The sequence below is a fragment of the Eucalyptus grandis genome, chromosome 9 (genome assembly GCF_016545825.1).
Source record: "Eucalyptus grandis isolate ANBG69807.140 chromosome 9, ASM1654582v1, whole genome shotgun sequence".
NCBI lineage: Eukaryota > Viridiplantae > Streptophyta > Magnoliopsida > Myrtales > Myrtaceae > Eucalyptus > Eucalyptus grandis.
Genome location: NC_052620.1, coordinates 19908221 through 19930837, shown reverse-complemented (window position 1 = coordinate 19930837; position 22617 = coordinate 19908221). Strand labels below are relative to the sequence as shown.

At 39.2% G+C, this 22617-nt stretch overlaps 1 protein-coding gene across 1 annotated transcript; it reads left to right on the top strand.

Moving 5' to 3' along the window:
• Positions 1–2559: 2559 nt before the first annotated feature.
• On the top strand, positions 2560–4041 carry LOC120288443 (UPF0481 protein At3g47200-like). Its single transcript, XM_039302427.1, has one exon. It carries the CDS (start codon positions 2560–2562, stop codon positions 4039–4041), a length of 1482 nt encoding a protein of 493 aa, XP_039158361.1.
• The last annotated feature ends 18576 nt before the right edge of the window (positions 4042–22617 follow it).

The following is a 22617-nucleotide window of genomic DNA, read 5'->3' as shown; positions in this document are numbered from 1 at the left end:
TGCAAATACCCTTTTGATTACAATGGTAGATCTTTCCTCAATCTAACAGTGAAAATTTTATATCTCCATTTACTAACTACCCGTATTAATTATAGGAACACTCCAAAATAGTGTACAATTTTCATATTGCCTGCCCTAAGAATATTCTATCATAGAGAAAAAAAAGCCTATCACTTAAAGGCTCACTCGATCTTCTTGGATGATCCTTAGTCCATCGTGCTAGGAAATCTTTGGACCATGACACATGGCTCGATGTGGGTGGAGTTATCTTTACAATATAATCTTTCGAAGTACTATGAAATATTTGGTTATGTAAAATCAATTTTATGTAAACAAAGATAGTACATACATATAATTGGAAATGTAAATGTTGAGTCAGATTAATGAATTATGTGGGGCAATTCCTTTTGTTCTTTTATTTATTTATTTTTTTAGGTAATCACAATCCCCAAGTCTACCATGGACAAAGGACCACATTTTCCCCACCCCGAATTAATAGTGTATGTGTCAGGTTAGGTATGGATTGAAAATTTTACATGACGAATAAATGGGTCATAAACGGGTTTATTTGAAAAACGATAAATGAAATTACAAAAATGATAGGTGAGGTATGATGAGAAGGAAGTAATGGCGGTGCTCGGAACCGTCAATAACTTAGAGGCATTTACATCATCCCTCGAAAAGTATCTTCTAACAAGTTCCAATGGTCATATCGTGGATTTAAATATCTTGCATGAGAACTTCCAAAAAGTGTGATTGTATCAGAATTTGATTAGGGAGGAGGAGGAAAGAGATTGTGCAGTGGCAAATTTGTAATTAGATTGCCGGTGGAATTGCGGATCGTGCATGACTAAAAAGAGAAAGAAAGTCAATGGGTCAAGATTCACCATCAGGGGTCCCACCTAGGAAAGTTCAAGGGATGTGGTACAAGGTTGGACGTGGCTCAATCACGAAAAGATAAGAATTTCCCAACTGGCCTTCAATTATTAATTTCAAGAAAAGGACCTTAGGAGAGTGCTTAGAGGGAAAAGGACGGAGCTAAACACGAGTCCATATGCATTGAATAAAATCAACATGATATATATCTACTATTATGTCTCTTGCTTGATATTATCATGTCCAATCAATACTAAATATGTTAAAATCAATTTATAAAATATATGACAGATTGAAAGTAGGCATTAAAGCAAGTGAGTTATCTTCAATACATTCTTTCAGTCACAATTTAGTATACCAATTTAGTAACCCAGATTTAGTAAATATAACATTTCTTCATTAATTACAATCAACCTCATCCATGAATTTTAAAATTCTCTTTGTTTATTGACAAGCCTTTCTACGTGTTCTTGTCTCATGATGTAAGTACTATGTAAAATACCTTCTTGGCGAAGCAAGGAGGAACTTCATGCATGAGTTATACGAACACTTTAACAAAACCATTTTCAAATTTGATCCTTGATTAGTGTTTTGATTAAGCATTCACTAAATGTTTGATTCTTCACAGATCAAGTACAAAACTCAAATTTATATTTTGATAATCTCAATCAACTTTAGGTTTGCATCTTATCCAATCCATGAATTAGATAATGATATTCATTTTTTAAAAGTAACAAATGATCATTTATAGGAATATTTTTGAAATCATTCAATATTTGCAAAATAAACCGAAGCTAATATTTCCTCTATTTTGGAGAAAAGAAAGATATGTAAGTATAGGAGGGAAAATATTGTATGCATGCAATCAAATATCTCAATTATTGGGGTTTGGTTTAATGCCTAGGGCGGTGCCGGTGGGGCTCGCTTCATTAGTAACGTGATTAGTTCGTTGGGGGAGGACCCCATTGAACGCCAAGTAGTCAAGATATTTTTTCGACCCCTTCTCCAAGTCCACATACGCGAGGCCAAATATTCAAAGTCGTCGAGATATGACCACACTCATCATATTAATAGTATTGCACACTAAAAAATTTCTTCTATTCAATCCAGCTTGTTCTATAAATACTTGAAAGGCACTGCACCGAGATGTGTACATACACACAATTTGGTGAAAGAGAAAGAATACGAAGAGCTTAAAATTCATTCGATTGCTTCTATGAGAGAGGTGAGATGGGCATAATGATATCTAATTCTCGTGCTATCATTTAAGTCTGTTCTTAAGGAAAGTGAGGAATTATCACCAATTCCTACATGCAAAATGCTGCTATATGTGACTATATATTTCTCCCACTCATAATTAAATCATTAAATCTAATTAAAAGGCTAAGCGGGGCAAAATAAAACCCGACCGTTCGCATGAGGCGTCCGATTGTACCATGTATGGATAAGGTAGGGCATGTTATTAATAACGTTTCACATTATCAGTACAATGACGAAATCGACCTGACCTCCTAAGGGCGACAATATTATAAAGCTCGTTTTGGGGGAGAAAATCGTCCAAAACCCTTGGCCATCAAAGTAGCAATTCACAGACCAAACCTATTGCTTAGAAAGCATCAATTCAAAGAATGAAAACCCATTGAAGGTAAAGGCAGAGGAACACAGACCAGTTCTTCACAAGAAATGGCTGCTATTCACGACAAGGAGCTCTTCTTGGGTTGGTATTTAATCACTCTCAAGCTCCGAGAAACTGTGGAATCTCGACTCCCCAAGAAATCAACCTATGGGGGCGAAATCGTCCCTGACTATGAGCGAAGGCCTCCCAAGTCCGAGTGGGTCGTCTCCATCGAAGAGAAGCTCGAGCAAGGTCGCCAGGACCACGTGCCAAGCTCATGGGCAAAGCTCTCCATTTACCGGTTTCCACACTATCTCAAGAATGGTGAGGACAAGGCCTGGGTCCCCCAGATCGTCTCCCTCGGGCCGTACCACCACGGTGAGGAGCACCTCCGCCATATGGACCGGCACAAGTGGCGCTGCCTCCACCACATCCTTGAGCGCTCCAATCAAAAGATAGACCTCTATCTAGACTCGGTGAAGAAGGTCGAGAGGACAGCTCGTGCCTGCTATGAGGGAACCATATCCATGAGCCGCGATGAGTTTGTAGAGATGATGGTTCTTGACAGTTGCTTTGTGATCGAGCTGTTCCGAGGATTCACCGAGGGGTTTGAGAAACTCGGCTACCCTCGCAATGACCCTGTCTTCTCAATGCGGCGATTGATACTTGAGATCCAACGGGACATGATCATGCTCGAGAATCAAATCCCGCTCTTCATACTCAACCGGCTGCTCCGACTCCAGCTCAGTGACCCCAACCAGAAGGGATGCGTAGCCAAGCTGGCGATCCAGTTCTTCGACCCTCTGATGCCGACGCAAACAATCAGACCGAGCCACAAAAGATTGAAGTTCAACCCGTTATACAACCATGACACGCTCCATTACCTTGAAGGGTTTCGGCGGAGCCTCCTGCACTTGGGCCCCAAGCGGTCCAAGACCAAGCAATGGCCTCAGAGCCGGGAAAAGCTCACTTTCTGCTTGACCAAGCTCTGGGAAGCCGGGATCAAGATCAGGTTGAGCTATCCGAACAGTTTTTGGGACATCCAGTTCGAGCAGGGGATCCTCAAGATCTCCAGGCTTGAGATCCATGAAGGGACATGGTCGCTCTTCCTCAACCTGATAGCCTTCGAGCAGTCTCACTTTGATTGCGAGAACCACATCACCTCTTACGTAATCTTCATGCACAACTTGATCAGCTCCCCTGAGGACGTTCAATACCTCTGCCGCTGTGGTATCATCGAGCACTGCCTTGGGAGCAACGCCGAGGTCGTTGACCTCTTCAACCGGCTTTGCCAGGGGGTGGCCTTCGACATTAAAAACAGTTATCTCTATGATCTGTCCAAGAAAGTGGACAGATACTGCTTAGTCAAATGGCTTTCCTTGAGAGCCGCTCTCGCTCAAAAGTGGAATGCCTGGAGAGCCATTCTCAAGAACAAGTACTTCGACAATCCATGGTCAATCATTTCCTTCATTGCTGCTGTTGTTTTGCTTGTGCTTACTTTCATACAGTCCCTCTATGCTGTCTATAGCTACAATAGGTCGCGTTCTTGATTTCTTATACAGTGGAAATTATTTGATGAGCCTTCGAGGAGTGACAAAATTCTGGTGAAATTTTGGGAATTAGGATTGTGAATAATTTGACTATTAGTATTAGCAGCCAATTTGCAGATAAATGCTCGAGATGTGGTGATCTCACCTCCTTGTGAAAAAAATATGTGATGGTGGTCAAACTCTTCCAAGTTCAATATGGCAATATATTTCACGAAACCGCATTCCACTCATGAATCTTTCAAACTTTTTTACTTATATTAAATATTTAAGTTACATAGCTAATCTAAGTTTTTACCGATGATATTGAGCGAAAGATCTTAAGCATTCTTTAAGAGGTGAAACTAAGGCTACGGAAAAAGAAAAAGACAACTTATCAAAAAAGAAGAAAACGTTTGCCCATTATTAGGCAAAAAGAACCCCTAAACCTCTCCGTTTTTGACAGTAACCTACGCGAATTCTGAGCAGCTTCCTATTTATGACGAAGTTCAAACAATTAGAAAAAGGCGACCGGTTTAGGAGTTTGGAGGACTCCCTTTCACCAATTACTTCCTCAATCCGTTCATTGGAGACGTTGAATCACAATAAACTGATTTTATGAATCTCACGAGGGTTTTACATGTGAATCTCACAAGATTAAATGTCAAAGAAGCATTTTCCTACATAGTACAATTGGCTCTCCCATGTGAGAGTTGTTCTCTCTCCTTTGTGAGAGCTCTTTTCTATCCTAATGTGATAGTTTCCCCAAATCCCTATTTTTTTGTCCTATGGAAACCCTAAATCCCCTTCAACCCTTTCACTGTTTCATCCCCAACCACATCCATTCGAATCGTCTCAGTTCTCTCTTTAATCGACCCACAATCTCCATTCACCCATTCAGAAACGTAGCAATTGATGTTTAATCCCAAAGGAAGAGATCTTCATAAAGTGGATTTTTATGATCTAACAAATAATCAGACGTATTTAAATATTCGTCATTCTTTTTTTACTTGAAAAAGGTAGTCAACCTATAGGGATTGTTTATGATATTTTAAAGGAGGCGGGAGTTTGCTTTTATAGAATTTCGTCTTAATTAAAGGAAAATCAGTTAATGACATACAAAAGAAGTGGGTGTGGGTGATTCATATATAGCTTTATACATAGGTATAAATTTTTTCCTACTATACTTTCTGAGCTCCCCTCTCTTCTTTGCTCTATCTATACTTTTCTTTTTTTTTGTATTCTTTTCTAACTATTCATATTAACAAGTGTATTGAACAAATATAATTCCATCTTGTAGAAACAGATCTCTTCTTCTTTCTTAGATTTTGTTTTCTTTATCTTTACTTCATTCAAAAAAATAAATATCTTTTTATATATGAGTTCGTTTAATTTGTTGTGATACAAACAAGAAGCCTTTTTTTGGTTAAAAAGAGAAATAGATAACGTAGAACACAATGTCCAGCCACCTGCAATGTTTATTACCGGTCCTGCACCGATCTCCATACTTCCGAAACAACCCACATCCCTGACACGTTTAACCTCCATTTTCCCAAACATTCCCACATCAACACCCATACAGATTCTTTCAGTAAATAAATGGGAAAATTACTAAAATCTCATAAATATATTGTACCACTTGTCACGGGTCGATCAATTTCGGTCGATCAAACACCGCGCGGCCTTAGGATCGGTGATCCCAAGTCAGCCTTGTACACACACACGCTCGAACACAAGAGTTGGATGAGCAAAGAGAGTGTATTCCCTTGTGAACGAACTGTTACAAAGTGGGAGAGGGATCCCTATTTATACAAGAGCGGGTCGTATATCGGCCGTTGATCGTCCCTCCGATCCAACGGTATATTTTAAATACGTATCATCATTACAAGGTTACTCATAGGCTACTCGATGGCTATACACGGTAGGCCCTTAGGAAGACCATGGGTCGCGTACGTCAGGCCTTGGGCAGACCATGAGCGTGCGTCAAAAGCAAGATTAGGGTTGCAGGTCCGTCTGACACGCGATCAGCCAAACGGTCATGGCCTGCTCCTGGGCTGGGCGAGCATCGCTCATGGGTCACTCATGGATTGTGCATGGGCCTTTTGCTCGTTCTGCTCATGGGCGACCGTGGGCTATTCTCGGGTAACTCTTTGTGTGTGACACGGCCGATCATGGACGATCTTGGACCATGCTTTGTCCGTGGGCCGTGTCATTCTCCCCCACCTAATCAAGCGACGCCCTCGTCACGTCTATGGCATAGAAGGCTTCAATGTGCTTCTTGAACTGCCACAGAGCCTCAAAGGGTTCCCAACTTGCTTCACTTTCGGGAAGGCCTCTCCACCGGATGAGGTATTCCTTCCTTGGTGCACGATATTTCTTCCCTATGATCCAGTCGGCCATGATGTACTGAACATCCCGATCATAGGAGGTCTTCGCCCCAAGGGGAGCTCATTGTGATGTGCCTTGATCCGGATCATCCTTGTCCGCATGGAACGGCTTTAGCATGCTCATGTGGAACACAGGGTGTAGCTTGAGCTTGGATGGCAAGTCCAGTTTGTACACCACCTTCCCGATCTGCTGTATTACTCGGAAATGGCCTTCATAGCGACGGATCAGCCCTTTGTTTACGTCCTTGTATCGAAGGATGAGGTGCAATTTGGCCAGCACCAAGTCCCTGACTTGAAAGTCCACATGCCGTCGCTATTTGTCGGCCCATTTCTTTGTGCGATTCGTGGCTCTATTTAGACACACCCGTGCCAAGTCGACGTGTTCACCCCATTCCTTTGTGAGCTTATACACAGACGGACTGCTCCCTCAGTATCCTGAGGCGATTGCGCTTGGCGTGAGCGGCTACTGCCCGGTCACGATCTCGAACGGGCTTTGGTTCGTGGACTCAATCCATTGCAAGTTGTAAGAAAATTGGGCCACGTCGATCATCCGTGCCCAATTCACTTGTGTGTTGCTCACATAGTGCCAAAGATAGATTTCCAGCAATGCATTCACCCGCTCCGTCTGTCCGTCGGTTCGGGGATGCATGCTGGTGGGAAGGTTGAGACTCGTCCCTAGCAACTTGAAGAGCTCGATCCCAAACCGTCCGGTGAATCGAGAATTGCAATCTCTCATGATCATGCGCGAAACGCCCCAATATTTGACGACATGCTTGAGGAATATCTTGGCGGCTTTCTCGGCTAGGCAATCCTTTGTTGCTACCACGAATGTCGCATATTTGGAGAGGCGATCTACTACAACCATGAGGGTCCGACACCTTTCGGGCTTGGCGGCTTCCTTAGGTGAATGCATTGCTGGAAATCTATCTTCGGCACTATGTGAGCAACACGCAAGTGAATTGGGCATGGCTGATCGACGTGGCCCAATTTTCTTACAACTTGCAGCTGAGCGAGTCCACGAACCAAAGCCCGTTGGAGATCGTGACTGGGTAGCAGCCGCTCACGCCAAGCACGATCGCCTCAGGATACCGAGGGAGCAGTCCGTCCGCGTACAAGATCGCTAAGGAATGGGATGAACACGCCGACTTGGTGCGAGTGTGTCTGAATAAAGCCGCAAAACGCACAAAGAAATGGGCCGACAAAAAGCGACAGCATGTGGAGTTTCAAGTCGGGGACTTGGTGCTGGCCAAGTTGCACCTCATCTTTCGATACAGGGACGTAAATAAAGGGCTAATCCGTCGCTATGAAAGCCCTTTCCGAGTAATATAGAGGATTGGGAAGGTGGAATTCAATCATAAACTTTTTGTTTTGATAAATTCAGTCTTAAATATTTTGCAATTATGCCTTACCAAAAAAAAAAAATATGTTGCAATTATGTCAATTCAGTCTATTCGACCATTTAGCTAATCGGCGTTGACATGGACACCAATCAGCATCGGGCCGTCCGATCGACACCGACATGACAATTTTTTAATAATATTTTACTATTTCAATTTTTTATTATTTTTTTATTTTATTTTATTTTTTTCCTTTTGTTTTTTTTTTTTTCCTATTCTTCCTCTTTGGCTTCTCCCTATAGTGGCCATCGGTGATGATCGTGGCCATCGGGCGAGGCCATGACCATCGCGGATGGCCGGTGAGGCGAAAGTGAAATACACATACTTAAATCCGCCTCAATCCTCCCGACCCATCTTTGAGTTGAATCTTTCTTCCATCTTTGAGCCCGAGTGCTTTTCTTTGGTTTGATTGAATCGAACCTAGAAGAGAGCATCCATCATTCGCGTTTAGTAGCTCGAAAAGATTTGATTTTGGTTGGTGGTCATCGAGTTTTGGATCGGCAAAATCATAGAGAGAGGAAGAGCTTTCTGGGTCTTTTTGACTTCGCCCAGGCTTGCCATGGCCTCGCTAGCTGTGAAAGAGGCCGCCTTTGCTTGCACATGGCGAGGCTGGCCTCGCCTAGATGTGGGCGAAGTCTCCTCACCCATGGCCCTTAGGCCTCACGTAGATCGGGGCAAGGCTGCCAGCGAGGGTGGGCGAGAACCACGACCTTCCCGGCGGTTTTTCTTCGTGGCCCTCGCCCGCAGCTAGCGAGCCTTGTCGGTCATTGAGGGAGAAGAAGCAAAGAGGAAGAAGAGAAAAAGGAAAAAAAAAGGGAAAAAAATTATAATAAATATATTATTTAAAAATTGTCATGTTAGTGTCGACTAGTGTCCACCTTAGTATTGGGTGGCCAAATTTGATTAGATGGACCGAATTTGCATAATTACAGGATTGAGCTAACAAAGAAAAAATTATGACTGAATTAACAGAATTACAATAGGTTTAGAACTTTTTTGATAATTTTCACGTAAATCAATTATTGGCAAATTTTGTCGATACAATCTTTGTCTCTTCTTCAACGATTTGGTCTAGCCGTGCATTCTTCATTCAAGTACCCATTTACTCTCTCGGTGCTGATTGACTCGCCGACCTCTCTCCGTCTCGAGCTAGGATTTTACTTTTGTGAAGGTTGTCCGCTCTGTTGGTGTTGTCTGTTTCGTTGGTTTGACTCGGGCCCGCTGTTAGTTTATCTTCAATTTTACTTTCCCTGTCTGGCGCTGCAATTCTGCCCTTTGACGGTCACATGGTGCCCTGAATACTAGGAGTGTCAAAAACTGAACCGAAAATCGAACCGAACCGAACTGAAAATTTTGATTTTTTTATCAGTTCGATTTTTATCGGTTAACTGAACCGAACCAAACCAACAAACCGATAAGAGCTTATTTCTTGAAATGAAAAATATAGAGAACAGAAAAAAAAAAACAAAAAAAAAAAAACAAATGCAAAAACCAAAAATTGAAAGTTGAAAACCGAAAAACTGAACCGAACTGAACCGAAATTTTGGTCGGTTCATATTCAGTTTGGGTCTCATTCGGTTTGGTTCGGAAGTTTTTCCTAAATGTTTGGTTCGGTGAGGTTTTTTAAAAATCAAACCGAACCGAACCATTGACACTCCTACTAAGTATTGGAAATAGGATGGAATGGTAGTATGTTAATGAGCTTCGTTTGGCGGCCTTGTGCAAAAGTTTAGATGATACAAAGCTAGTATAAGTCACTTAAGATATATTGAGGATCTTGAGCTAGAATTGTTAGGGGTTGGGCACTCCCCTGATGTTCCAGGAACTTAGAGCCTTAGTGACTCGTGAAAGGTCCAACGTGATTTTTTAATGGAGATAAAGAATAAGGTGAACTTCATTTAGCTTTCAAGTTTCCGAATTCTACACTGGTGCAGCCAGAAGGCATTGTTGAGGGTTTAGCAATCATATGGGATGAGGAAGCCTCGTTGGAGGTGGTCTCAAGTTCAAAGGAGTATATAGACCTGTGCAGCGAAAACCCATCTAGTGGACAGTTTATGAGGATCACTTTCTTACATGCCCCTTCTCTTGTGAAAGCAACCATACACAATGCATGCTAGCAACCAACTCCCTTGGATTTTTATGAGTGATTTTAACAAAATACATGATAACTGGGAGTTGGTAAGAGAGAGACGGATCACCATCGTAGTTGCCTTCCGAGAAATTTTAAATGACTGTTCACTAATGGATGTCGATAGCAAGGAGTGTGCATATACTTGGGAAAATAACAGAGAAGGAGATGCCTAGGTAAAAGAGACTGTACGAGGTCTTGTGTAACATCGATGGAAGGCTTTGTCCTTGATTGTAGAAGTTATTGCTTTACCGGCCATAAGTTCGGACCATAGGTCCTATTCTACTTTCCTTGTATCCAGTGGGTGAGAGAATGAAAAAAGAATTCAAATTTGAAGCTTTCTAGTTGAATGATCAAGAATTTAATGAGATTATAAAAAAGAACTTGGTTAGATCCACAGTTACTGCAAAGGAGGTTCACAGTAAAGCTCAGAAGGTTTCCAACGAATTGGATGCATGGAGTTTGAGGAAGTTCTCAAATTCTTCTCATCATATAGGGGTTTTAAAGAAGAAACTTACTGAAATGACAAATAGAACGTTAGGAGCATTTCACAAGGAGGTTTCCCAAGAAAATGTGGATCAAATTGAAAAACTCTAGAGACAGAAAGAGGTGTACTAGGGCTTAAGATCCCAGATTAATTGGCTAAAATGAGGTAATTGGAATACAAAGTACTTCCATGCAACAACAGTTCATAGGCGATAATGCAACAAGATTACAATGCTGAAAATTGATGAACAGATTCGGTGTCATGAGCCTAGCCTCTTGAGACAACACAACGTAAACGTCTACCAAAGCCTTTATGAGACGATGATACCTAGAGATTTCCAACCAATCTTGAACTAGTGCCCTTGCATAGTCCAAGATGAGATTAATGGAGATTTGATTGCTCCCATAACACTAGAGGAAGTGAAAGAAGCAATGTTCCAAATACAAGCTCTTAAAGCTCCAAGTCCAAATGGACTGGATGGCCAATTTTATCATCATTGTTGGGAGGATATTTAGTCAGACATGTTTCAACTGGTTAAAAAGTCCTTTAAGTCAAGTACTCTTGACCCTTTGATTGATAAGACATATATTTCATTTAATTTAAAAATTCCCAACCCTGAAATTATGAACTAGTTTAGATCCATTAGCCTATATAATTTTAGTTATAAAATCATTTCAAAGATAATGGCTAATTGTTTAAAATGTTGGCTCCTTGAGCTCATAGCCATTGAGCAAAGTGCCTTTTGTGAATGGAAGGCAAATTCAAGATAATATTTTTATTATTTGGGAGGTTTTACACCAACTGAGTGCTAGGAAGAGGGAAAGAAAAGTTTCAGGCTGTATTGAAATTGGACATACAGAAAGCCTATGATAGAGTGGAATGGAATTTTTTTAGGCCATGCCTGCTTAAGATGGGTTTCTATGAAGGGTTCTTTGGTCATGCAATGTGTCTCAACTGTCTCCTTTAGTGTGAAAGTGAATGGAGAACCACTACAGTACTTTTAGTTTACGCAAAGACTTCGATAGGGAGACCCACTATCTCCTAATCTATTCATCCTAATAGCTTATGTTTTGTCTTGGCTCATGTAAAGCTACAGAAGAGGGGAGTATAAGAGGAATCAAATTAAACATGTTTTGCCCGCACATTCTCTCATCTATTATTTGTTGATGATGCCCTCCTTTTTTTGGACGAAACAGTTAAAGAGTGCCAAAACTTGGTAGCCACATTGAATCACTATTACTTTGTGATAGGCCAAACCATTAACCTGAATAAATTAGGAATCTATTTTAGAAGTGGCTGTCCTTTGCATTTAAGGAAAAACATGGCACAAGGGTTTGGGGTACTGATTATTGAGAAGACAGGGAAATATCTTGGGATTCCATTTAACTGGGGCTAGTCAAAGAGACAAGTGTTCGCATAAATGTTAGCAAGGGTTAACATGAAGCTTGAAGGCCAGAAGAGAAACTAATGTCCTAAGCAGGCAAGAAAGTTCTCATAAAAATAGTTGTGCATGCCTTGCCCCAGTATGCTATGATAATATTCAAGATTTCGGTCTTGGTTTGTAAATCATTTGAACAATAGGTCGCTTCTTTCCAGTAGAAACAAAATGAGTCAAGGAAGGGCATGGATGGGAAGAACTGGGATGTGCTAAAAACCAGAAAGGACGGAGGGGGACTTGACTTCAAAGACGTGATTATCTTTAACAAAGCCATGTTGGGCAAATAGGCTTAGGGACTATCACAACCCCCCTCAACCTCATGGAGTCAAGTTCTCAAAGGAATTTATTTCCCCAAAGGAGACCTATGGAGTGCAGCAAAGGGATCTCGTCTGTCATGGGATTGGTAAAGCTTAGTAATGGGTAAATATGCATTTTATCCTAATGTGAAATGGCTGGTAGGAGATGGCAAATCAATCAACGTTCGAGAAGATAAATGGCTATTAACTAGGTTGATTGGGGGCCCGGTCAATAGGGAAGATTCTTTAGCAGTAGTCAAATTGTTTAACTAGGAGACCAAAGCGTGGAGTGAGTAGAAGCTACACGACTTATTTGAAGATTACATAGTGAATGAGATTCTATCAATTCCAAAATTAAGAAGCAAAAATAATATTTACACCAACCTCAACTTTTCTTTTCTTTTCTTTTTTCTTTTTATAAAAAGGCCACAACTTTTCCTTTTTTGTGGTAAATAATAACTTAACAAATCAAAGATATTGCGGAAATAGCAAGTGTTGCGTTTTTTTTTTAAGTTATTGCCAAACGTGGAATATCAAAATTGAGCCCTCTCATGACCTTATGCTGAGCCTAGTATTTTATAATCCCATCATTTTCATCTACGTAATTGAACGTATGACAGCCAATAATTATAGCTTGTGTGGGTAAGGTGGGGCATGTTAATCGTGACACTCCTAGCTTTGCTCAAAGCATGGACAAATCCGTCTCTCCACCTCCTTCTATGCATATTGCATATGCAAAATTTTGTTCAATAAAATGATACTAATTATAATTATGGTTAACACCACGAAAAACGACAAATTGATACTCTTATGATAAATTTATCTCTAACTAAGTTTTTAACCATAAAAAACTCTAAATTGATACACCTTTGACACATTTATTAAAAGAGTTAATATCCTAAAAACCTCAAACTGGTACATCTATGACAAATTTACCAAAAACTATTTGTTGACCATGAAAAACCCCAAACTGGTACACCTGTGACAAATTTACCTTGATTGATCATAAAAAAAAAAAAATCCTAAACTGCTACATTTATGAAAAATTTACCTAAAACTAATTTATTCGATTGCAAAAAAACCATAAACTGGTAAATTTGTGACAAATATACCATCTGCTAAATTGGATTAATGCAAAAAAAAAATCACAAAAATTGTAAATTGTGACAAACGAAGCGTAAAATCCTAAATTGATGTACCAGTCAACTGTCACGTGTCATTTAACTTAACATTCCTTCTGAGCCAAGACCAGGTTCTCTGGCTTCATTCCCATATGACTTGTCTTAGTTGGATTGATGTCTTCATTTTTCTTAAAGGGAAGGCGAACAAAGAATTCCGAATTTTTCCATAAAGGATGAGAATACTTTTGCAAGAATTCAGAATGGGATTCTAAATAGCATTCTAGCAACTTTTGTATGATTGGATCTAACAGACTCATTTGGATGGAAATAAGTCTTTGGATATTAACAAATTTAGAGAATTAGTCCCTATACTTAAGACATTTTCCAGGAATAATACAAAATTAAGGAATTTGAGTCATTATGTCCCAACTAATTATCAAATCTTTGTTGGGAAGACTGGATCCAAAATTTTTTGTAGTTATGGAACATTGGGGAAAAAACTGGACAGTTACTAGTGTAGTTCTTACATTAGTAGAAAAAGTATCTCCTGATGCAGAATTGAAATATCGGACACAGGAAATTCAATATTCCTCAAGAAGAACTTTAGTATCTAAGATTGAACAACTGGCTCCAGTATCTATGAGAGTGATGAGAGTGATGGGTTTAGAAAACTTTGATGTACAGATTTTTACAGGGAAATGGGGACAATGGAGTTGGCTTGAAAATATGTCGGGGTTTTGTTCTAAAGAAATCATATATATATGATAAAGATCTTTTGAACCTTCTGAACCTTCTGAATCTGAATTAGTTTTACTTAGAGTTTGGTAACAGAGAATGACACAGAGTCTATTCAGATGGTTCTTCATCCGCAGAGAATAAAGATTCGACATCATCATTTTCAAGTGAAATGCCTGTCTTAATTTCTATGTGATTTATTAGATGATGCTGACATTTTCTTGCCTAAGGGTAGTTTTTGGTGAAATGGCCTTTTTGGTTGTAGATAAAGCATCGAGTTGATTTCTTGTGGTCCGAACGATCTTTCTTTTGCGTAGGAATCACCATTTCTTGTTTCTCCGGAAGTGCTTAGAGCCACTTCTGGATTTCTTTATCCAGAATTTCTTGAAGTGTTTTTTTTTTTTCTAGAAGACTTTCCGCAAGAACCATCATAGTCTTTCTTGGAATATTTGATTTCAACTCCTGGTGAGAGCAGGCTCTATCAAGTTCTCTGTTGTCCGTGATATGAGTTTTGACCATTTGGCACTTCAGGCAAGAATCATCAAGGCACAGAAGGATCTCTTGTTGTATTTCTTCCAAAGGAATATCCATAATTCTTCTATTTCTACTGAGAAAAGATTTTTCAACCTATTGGGATAACTCTTTGGGGATGGAAGTAAAAAAAATTTGCTTTAGGTTTGGATCAGCTCCAATACCATAAAAAAGCTTGAGCATTTCCCGATAATGCTTATCGAGATGTTTTTTCTGAAGAGAATTGCATTTTCTTTCAAAGAATTCTCTCCTTTTGAGCTCATGAAGGTCAGAAGGTTTTCCAATGAAAAATGATACAGGAGGGTAATGGCATGGTGAAAGTAAAAATTGGACTTGATCCTATTCTGTCACCGATTGTCACCAATGTTTGAGACTTCCTGTAAACCTTACGACAAAACCAAAAAGAACATCATATTTATGCTGGTTGATAAGAGCTTAGACATTTAACCAAGTATGAAATTCCTCAAATCTTTCTAGCCATTTGGAATAAGGAATGTTATCGATAAAGTGAAAACTGTTTGGAAGAAGTAGTCACATTCTCGAGAAGGATTGTTTGCTTGAATCACATCTAGTTTAGAATGGTTGGATTCCATATCTTGTCTCGGAGGGTCGGCCATAAATATGGATGGAGTTATTGGCACAATAGGGAAGGAATCAATGTCAGGGATTGAGAAAGATGAAGAGGGTGAAAGAGATACTGATTCTGACTCAATATTAGAGTTACTGGGAAAAGCTGGTTCTACTAAAATTTGGTCTTTTGCAGTAACAGGATCCGGCTGTTCTTCCTGATTGCTCAAATCTTTCAGGAATGATTCTAACTGATTTGATAACATCATCTAGCTTGGCTTTTCCTTTATAACAAGCAAGGATTCTTCAGGCATCTTCTCATTTCCCTTCTCTTTCCTTGTTCGGTCCAATTCCTTGAGGCGATTTCGCATCTTTGCCACATCTGTCTTGTCCTGTTTGATAGGGACGTTTATGAGGGCAGTGAAGATAGACGTATTATGAGGGGGTGGAAGCGAATTTTCTGCTCACAACGTTGTTGGAAATGGGCTGAAGGGATTGAACATTCCTTCTTCAAGGAGTTGGATCTATCTTTTGAGCTTTTCTATATCTTGGAGCTTTCAAAATGATAATATCCCAAATGTTGTTTGGATTCCAAGGCACGAAGCCTTTTTTGGAAATCAAAAAGCATCTTCTTGGTTGTTTCATCATATCTTCGAAGATCTTGTTGCACATCCACAATTTTGAAATCAATTACTTTGAACGCATTGTTGTGTGCTAAAAGAGTCTCCGATTGCCAATTTAGGATAGCTTCAGCAACAGGAGTCCTCTTCTATCTTCCATGTTCATCCACATCGATGGGGGCAAGTATCTTAGGAGCATGCCGATATCTGTCTTGTGGGTCAGTGAATTCTTTTGGACCAAGGAACGGAAGTTTTGAACTTTCTCGAACGAGAGGAGGAAAGTCTGTTTCATGGAACATGGCGATGGAAGAACTCGGTGGAGTTTCTTTTGAAGCCTCAAGCGGGTAGGAATGTTTCTTTACCCACTTTAAGATTGGCTTATAAAATGGGGAAAGAGCTGACTCTTTCTGAGGAGGAGATGGAGGAGGTGATGCTGATGGAGTTGGTGAAACAAGGGGTGGAGCAATGAACTCTGGTGGTGAAGCTGGAGCATAGGAAACCATAAATTGGAATTTGTCACACTCACTAAGAGTATCAACGAAGGAGTCTCCGTTCAAGTACCTTTGGTACATTGTATCCTTTGACTTTCTATGCTTCCATCGATGTCTTGTAGTTGGGTTTACTTCATCAGGAGAATTTGTATAATAGGAACATTGACAAAAGGGGTCCCATAAACAGTGATCATACTGTTCTTTGTAGTAATAGATAGGATTTCCATTACTTTGGAAATGTCGGATAAGCTTTTTGGGATTTGGCTCGGAAATTGACTCAAAACACATGGTTCTATCATGAAGAGGGTCTAGAAGATAGAAGGACTTTCTTCCTTTTCCTTGCCAAATTTGATGGAAACGGTACCATCTTTTTTCTTGACAAATTCGGAGTGTGAAGATTGGAAAGGTTTGTTGTTCTGATAGAGCTTTTCATAGTTGGTAATCCAGGTTTCTAAATAGAGCTTGGCCAACTTTTCTTTCGAGATTTGCCTAGGAACATGAATGTAGGATACTTGATCATTATGCATAGAGATGAATAAAGCATCTTTATTTCTATTGTGAAAATTCAAGTCAAGAGCATGGTTTTGGACTCGGTAAACCATCCGGTATTGCAATGTTGCTGCAACAGAATCAGCAGTCTAAGGAGCTCCAGTGAGCTGGACTTGGACCAAGAAAGTAGCTGGGGATCTGAAAGAGCGATATTGAAATTTGGATATAAGGTTACAAAGATTGTTCTAGCATTCAAAGTGGTTTGGAAAATACCAATACAAGCATAATGGTATTCTAGGAATTGAGTATCCAATAATGCTATTCTTGCCACAACCAGTAAGCCCTTGCGACTATGAAAGGTGAGAGCAAGATGAATAGCTCCATAATGGACATGAGAATATCCCTGTTAGGTCCATTACCTGGGAAACTCTAGAGGGATTTGAAGAGTAACAAAGTGCTCCTTTTCAGTGGTAGGAATGGGATGTTGATCAAATTGGAGGATTGGATGTACTCCTTTACTTCCTTTGGAGTTTGGCGGATAAGTTGTCGAATGGTGCGGATAGGAGAAAATGATGAGGTGGGTTTAGCAAAAGCAGAATAAGGGTTCATAAGGGAAAGTTGAGTTTAAGAGATTTTGGTTTCATCACTAAGAGAGACTTCATAAAGATAGTCAATCTTAGAAGCATTTGACACTGGAAAATTTGAAGGGGTTGAGGAAGATAGGGATGAGGCAAGAGAAATAGGGGCTTCTAGAATCTCGGGATTAGCCATAGTGTGAAGAGATCTTCTCAGCACTGGATTCACCTACTAAGTGCATGGAACGGATCTTGTTATAAATGAAACCATGGCTCTGATACCATGAATGGACCTAGACTTAGAACCAGGGAAGACAGAGTCAATTTCCTGCAGGTATGCCTTCCCACAGTAGGCGAACCTCTTGTTCAAGCCCTTAAAGAACAACCTTTTATTAGAAAACTACTATGACTTTTAGTTCAGAGCTTAGAGACACTCAGAGATGCCAAGATTGTAACATTTCTAACTACCCAAGCTGCATTTCTCAGAGGACCCTACCGGGTTGGAGAAGAACAGGAGTTTAGAAAGCTATTAAGATTTTTTCACAAAGCACTCACTTTACTTCAAGGGACTCTGCCCAACACATTACATCCCATTAACAAAAACTAACAAATGATAAATTTGTCAAAAGTATACCAAGACGTGGGTAAATTTGTCAAAGGTATACCAGTTTGGGGTTTTGATTGTCAAAAATAGTTTGAGGTAAATTTGTTACGATGTACCGGTTTGAGGTTTTTCAGACTATTAACCCTTATTAAAAACTAATTTTTTTTACTGTCAAAACTCCAAACTCGGAATATATGTGATAAATTTACTCTCTAATCATAAACCGATACATCTATAACAAATAGAGAGTAAAACCCCAAATTAATACACACGTCAATTACTACATGTCATTCAAGTCAAAAATTTAACTGTAAAATATAACGAAAATTAACAAAAAATTTATCACAAATGTATCGTTTGGAGATTTTTGTTAAAATTAATTTAAGGTAAATTTGCTACAAATTTATTAGTTTAGAGTTTTTGTAATATTAATCTTTATAATTATTATAATCAAACCCTTAGTGATTTCAATGGCCGAAATCGACGTCACCTCTTAAGGCCTAGAATATGCGCAGGGGCACACGGCACATCAACGCATCATAGACCTCAGAAATCAATCAGGCTTAGGAGAGTAGCTTGCGCTGGGGCAACAGTAGGGGCTTTCACGAACACGGGGAGAAAAAAAGGGGGGGAAACTGAAAAAGAAAAAGAACCTCTTCCATGGCATCTATCTCCCAACAAAAATGCAGGGCCACGTCCACGCAACCATCGCTCCTCCACTGCTGCTATCGAGCTGGCTGCTCCGTCATGAGTTTGATCATTGTGAAACATCGTCAATCCTTTCGAGACACAGAGTAATCATCGGTCTCGTGCGAAGTGACGTGGTTAAGCTACATCATTTCGCAAAATCTCTGGAAGTTCGATAAGCAAGGTGTTTCTCTTGTGGTCGAGCTGGGACATTCTTATATTAGATTTGCCCTGTGAATGCTACTGGATTTGTCTTATTATGTGGATCATATGGTCGGTTTGCCTGTGCTCTATGTCGTCTTGCTGAGAGAGATGCTGTCTGCGAGCATGTTTGATTGATTGCCTTTTAAGTTGATTACATGGAATCTCCAACATACTAGAGAAATAGAGCGACATCGAAATGGATGTCGTCTCTTCCTTAGAAATTTAGTTTGTAACTGGTTGGATTGTATAGGGTCAAGAGTTTGATTTACATAGGTCGCTTTCTAGGCGGTATAAGGGGCAGGAGTTGCTTCAGATGCTTCATATGCTGATTTGGTGCCAGTCTTGGGGAGCAAGCGCTTAGTAAGATAAGGATTTTGTACTGCTGATAATACCCTATTGCCTAGAGACAACCCTAGTAATAAAAGGTCCATGCATTCGCATGAGACTTTCTTTCCTGGCTCGCTCTAGCTTGTTTTGTCCAATTTGTTATTCATCTATATATTGTTCGGCGTTGCTCATCATCATATCTGTTACCGCTGTGATTCTGCAAGCTTTCCAATTCCAAAGAACATTAGACTTGGTTCATTCAAGTTAGTTTGTGTCTAGTAGAATAGCATGCTGATATGTTGGCGTTTTGCAAACAATGAGGTGATATTTCCATATTAAGTAAAGGTAGTAATGGAGTAAATGGTAGGGTGAGCGATTCCGGGTTCCTTATAAGTTCTACCTAGAATCTGAAAACCTACCATCGGGTACAGGTTTCTCATTTTTTGGAACCTAAAACTTACTGGTCGGAACTTGGAACCTAAAACCTATGCTATCAAAAGTTATAGGGTCGGTTCTAAGGTCCAACAAGTTCATTTTCTTTTTCTTTTTTTGTTTCATTTTTAGTTAAACAAAGCGAAAATGAACATAATAATAATAAACAAGCTTGTCATTCATCAAATATAAAATGAACAAAACTATTAACAAAAGAAAAGGAATTGTTGGCAAAGAATTCAACTAAATAAAAGTAGGGTGAACAGTTCCAAATTTCGTACAGATTTTATCTAAAACTTGGAACCTACCCATTGGAATAAATTCTTCATTTTTGGAACCTAAAACCTATTTTGCATACACTAGAACTTGGAACCTATCTTGTCATAGGTTCCAAGATCTACCTAGGTCCTACTTATATTATTATTTGTACGATTCCAATTCAATAATTATAATTTATATTTAAATACACGAAAAATATGAACATTAATAAAGTAAAAATCTTAGCCATAAAATGAAAACTCTGATTAGTGCTTCCAGATTATACACTCATCATCGAACATCATGGAATATCGGAAGATCGCACAAAGATATGGATCAAGAAAAATATTAAAATTTGTTCTAGGTTCTGAGTTATAAATTCTAGATTTTTCCAATTAAGAACCTGGAACCTACCCGTTGAAACAAGTTCCTCATTTTTTGGAACTTGGTGTTGGATGTATGCCCTCAAGCTACTATGTAATAGTTACATATTAGGAATTTCAATTGTACTTTCATTATTATTATTTAACTAATAGCAATGATGTATTCATTTATTTGTCCAATTATTTTATATTTATGAATGGTTCCATAGGATTAGTTGCAACTAGACCTATTCTTGAGACGTCAAGAATATATGTGACAGGTTCATAGTTAGGCTGAATCTTTAAACTGTTCCTGATCAATGGATTATTGAGTGGATATTAATAATCCTGTTAAGACCGGTGTGTTCATAACTTCACCATTAAGTATTGGATACTTAAAGGAATGATGAGTCACAAGTCATTGGGTATTGTGATGCCTAAGTTAAGAATACAAGTGTTTGTATTAGACAAGTTCACTGAATGTGACGCATATGGAACGATTAGCGACATGGAAGCTTTTAGCGTGGTCAATGTCTAATTGTTCATGCTTTGGTCTTGTGTAAATAATCCTTAGATCTGAGGCACAGTGTTAACTTGTGATTATGGTTCACAGGTGCACATAATATTGGGTCATTGATTCGTCTTTATACCTAATTGTCATAGTTTGTTCATATACAAAGTTGCACGTGTGCGCAATATGGAATCTATTGCACGTGTGCGCAATGTGGAATCTATCTCCTTGTTACATGCAAGGTATAATAATGATGTCCTATGTGATTTAATTATGACATTGCATTGAAATCCTTGACCGGGGTTGTAACCAAGAATAAAATTGTTTATGTCTCGAATAAAATGCATGTCAATTAGATTTGTGCATATGATCGAATTGGTGACTTGACAAATATTCTATGGTCTTTATTTGATTGGGACATAGTAAGACAGAGGGATTGAATTACACTGTAGCAAAAACTGACAAGTTCATTATGTTATTAAAATATTCACACTATCTGGGTAGCCCATGGCTTTAAGACCTAAAGATTAATTGGGACAATTAATTCTTTTGGGAGTATTAATGTGTTAATACAAGTCTTACTACCAACTTAGTGATGAACCTAGAGATTTTACATACCGTAAACAATTATGATAACGTGGAACAAGAGAGAAATATTGTTGCAAATCTGTTTGCAATTACTGTAATCGAATTGAGTCGATTTGAAATTAAATTAAATGAGATTTAATTTAATTTGTATTATGGTCACGAGCCTACTTGCATATGATGCACACGCATGTGCAAAATGGATACATGTTAATGTATTCCAATTGTACATATAAATATTATGTTCTTTTTATTTTTAAAGGGGATTGATTAATTATTTATTTATTCATTTAATTAATTGATAACTAATAAAATTGAAGCTTCATGCATGTGCACGAATTCGTGCACATGCACGAAGCATGATGGTCCATGCATGATCATTCGTGCATCAGCGGACGATCAGCAATGGTTGCTAATCGATTTTATTTTTATTTAAAAAATTGATGGTTTTTGTGATATAACATGGGCTGCAAAAATAGAGAAATTTGAGAGTGTTCTTGTGTTTTTGAGACGCGATAAAAAGAGGAATTCTCTCTCGTTCGGGCCGTGACTAAAACATCAAGGATACGGCGGATTGTGTCCACGAGATTGCTAGCACTTTCATAGTGGTGAATATCCTAAAGTTCTTTCTTCCGTTCGACGTCCGTTGTTGGTGTGTCTGAACTAGAGGTTCGACGTTTGTGGGGCTCGAACTGTAGAACATCCGAACCAATTCATATAAAGCGCGCTTCGAGAGGTAATTTGTTTAACTCCATTTTATATTCAGATTTTTTATTAAAACGCATGAACAACGCCTTCGAAGAATGGTGACCACAAACCCACTCGCTTCTATACTTGACAAGAATTGTTTGACTGGACCCAATTTCACTGACTGGGTGAAGAATTTGAGAATTATTCTCAATTTAGAAAAAATTAGATATGTGCTTGATGAAAAGATGCCAACCTCCTTTCCTGAGGGTGGGACCTAAGAGGAGTGTGTCACTTATGGTAAGTGGCATGACGATGACTTAAAAGTTAGGTCATATATACTTGCTTCGATGAATAATGAATTACAGAAGAAGTATGAATCTATGGAAGATGCTAGGTCAATCATTTTGCACTTAAAAGAATACTTTGTTGAGAATGGTCGAACTTCTAGATATGAGATATCTAAGGCATTATACTATATGAGGATGGCTGAAGGATCATCAGTTAATGATCATGCTTTGAAAGTAATCTGGCACATTGAAGAATTGGCTAGGCTGAATCTCGTTATGGACAACGAGTTAGCTGTGGATTTGATCATCCAATCTTTACCCGATTCCTTCTCTAGTTTTGTCCAAAACTTCCATATGCATAAGATGGAGAAAACTCTCGCTGAGTTGCATA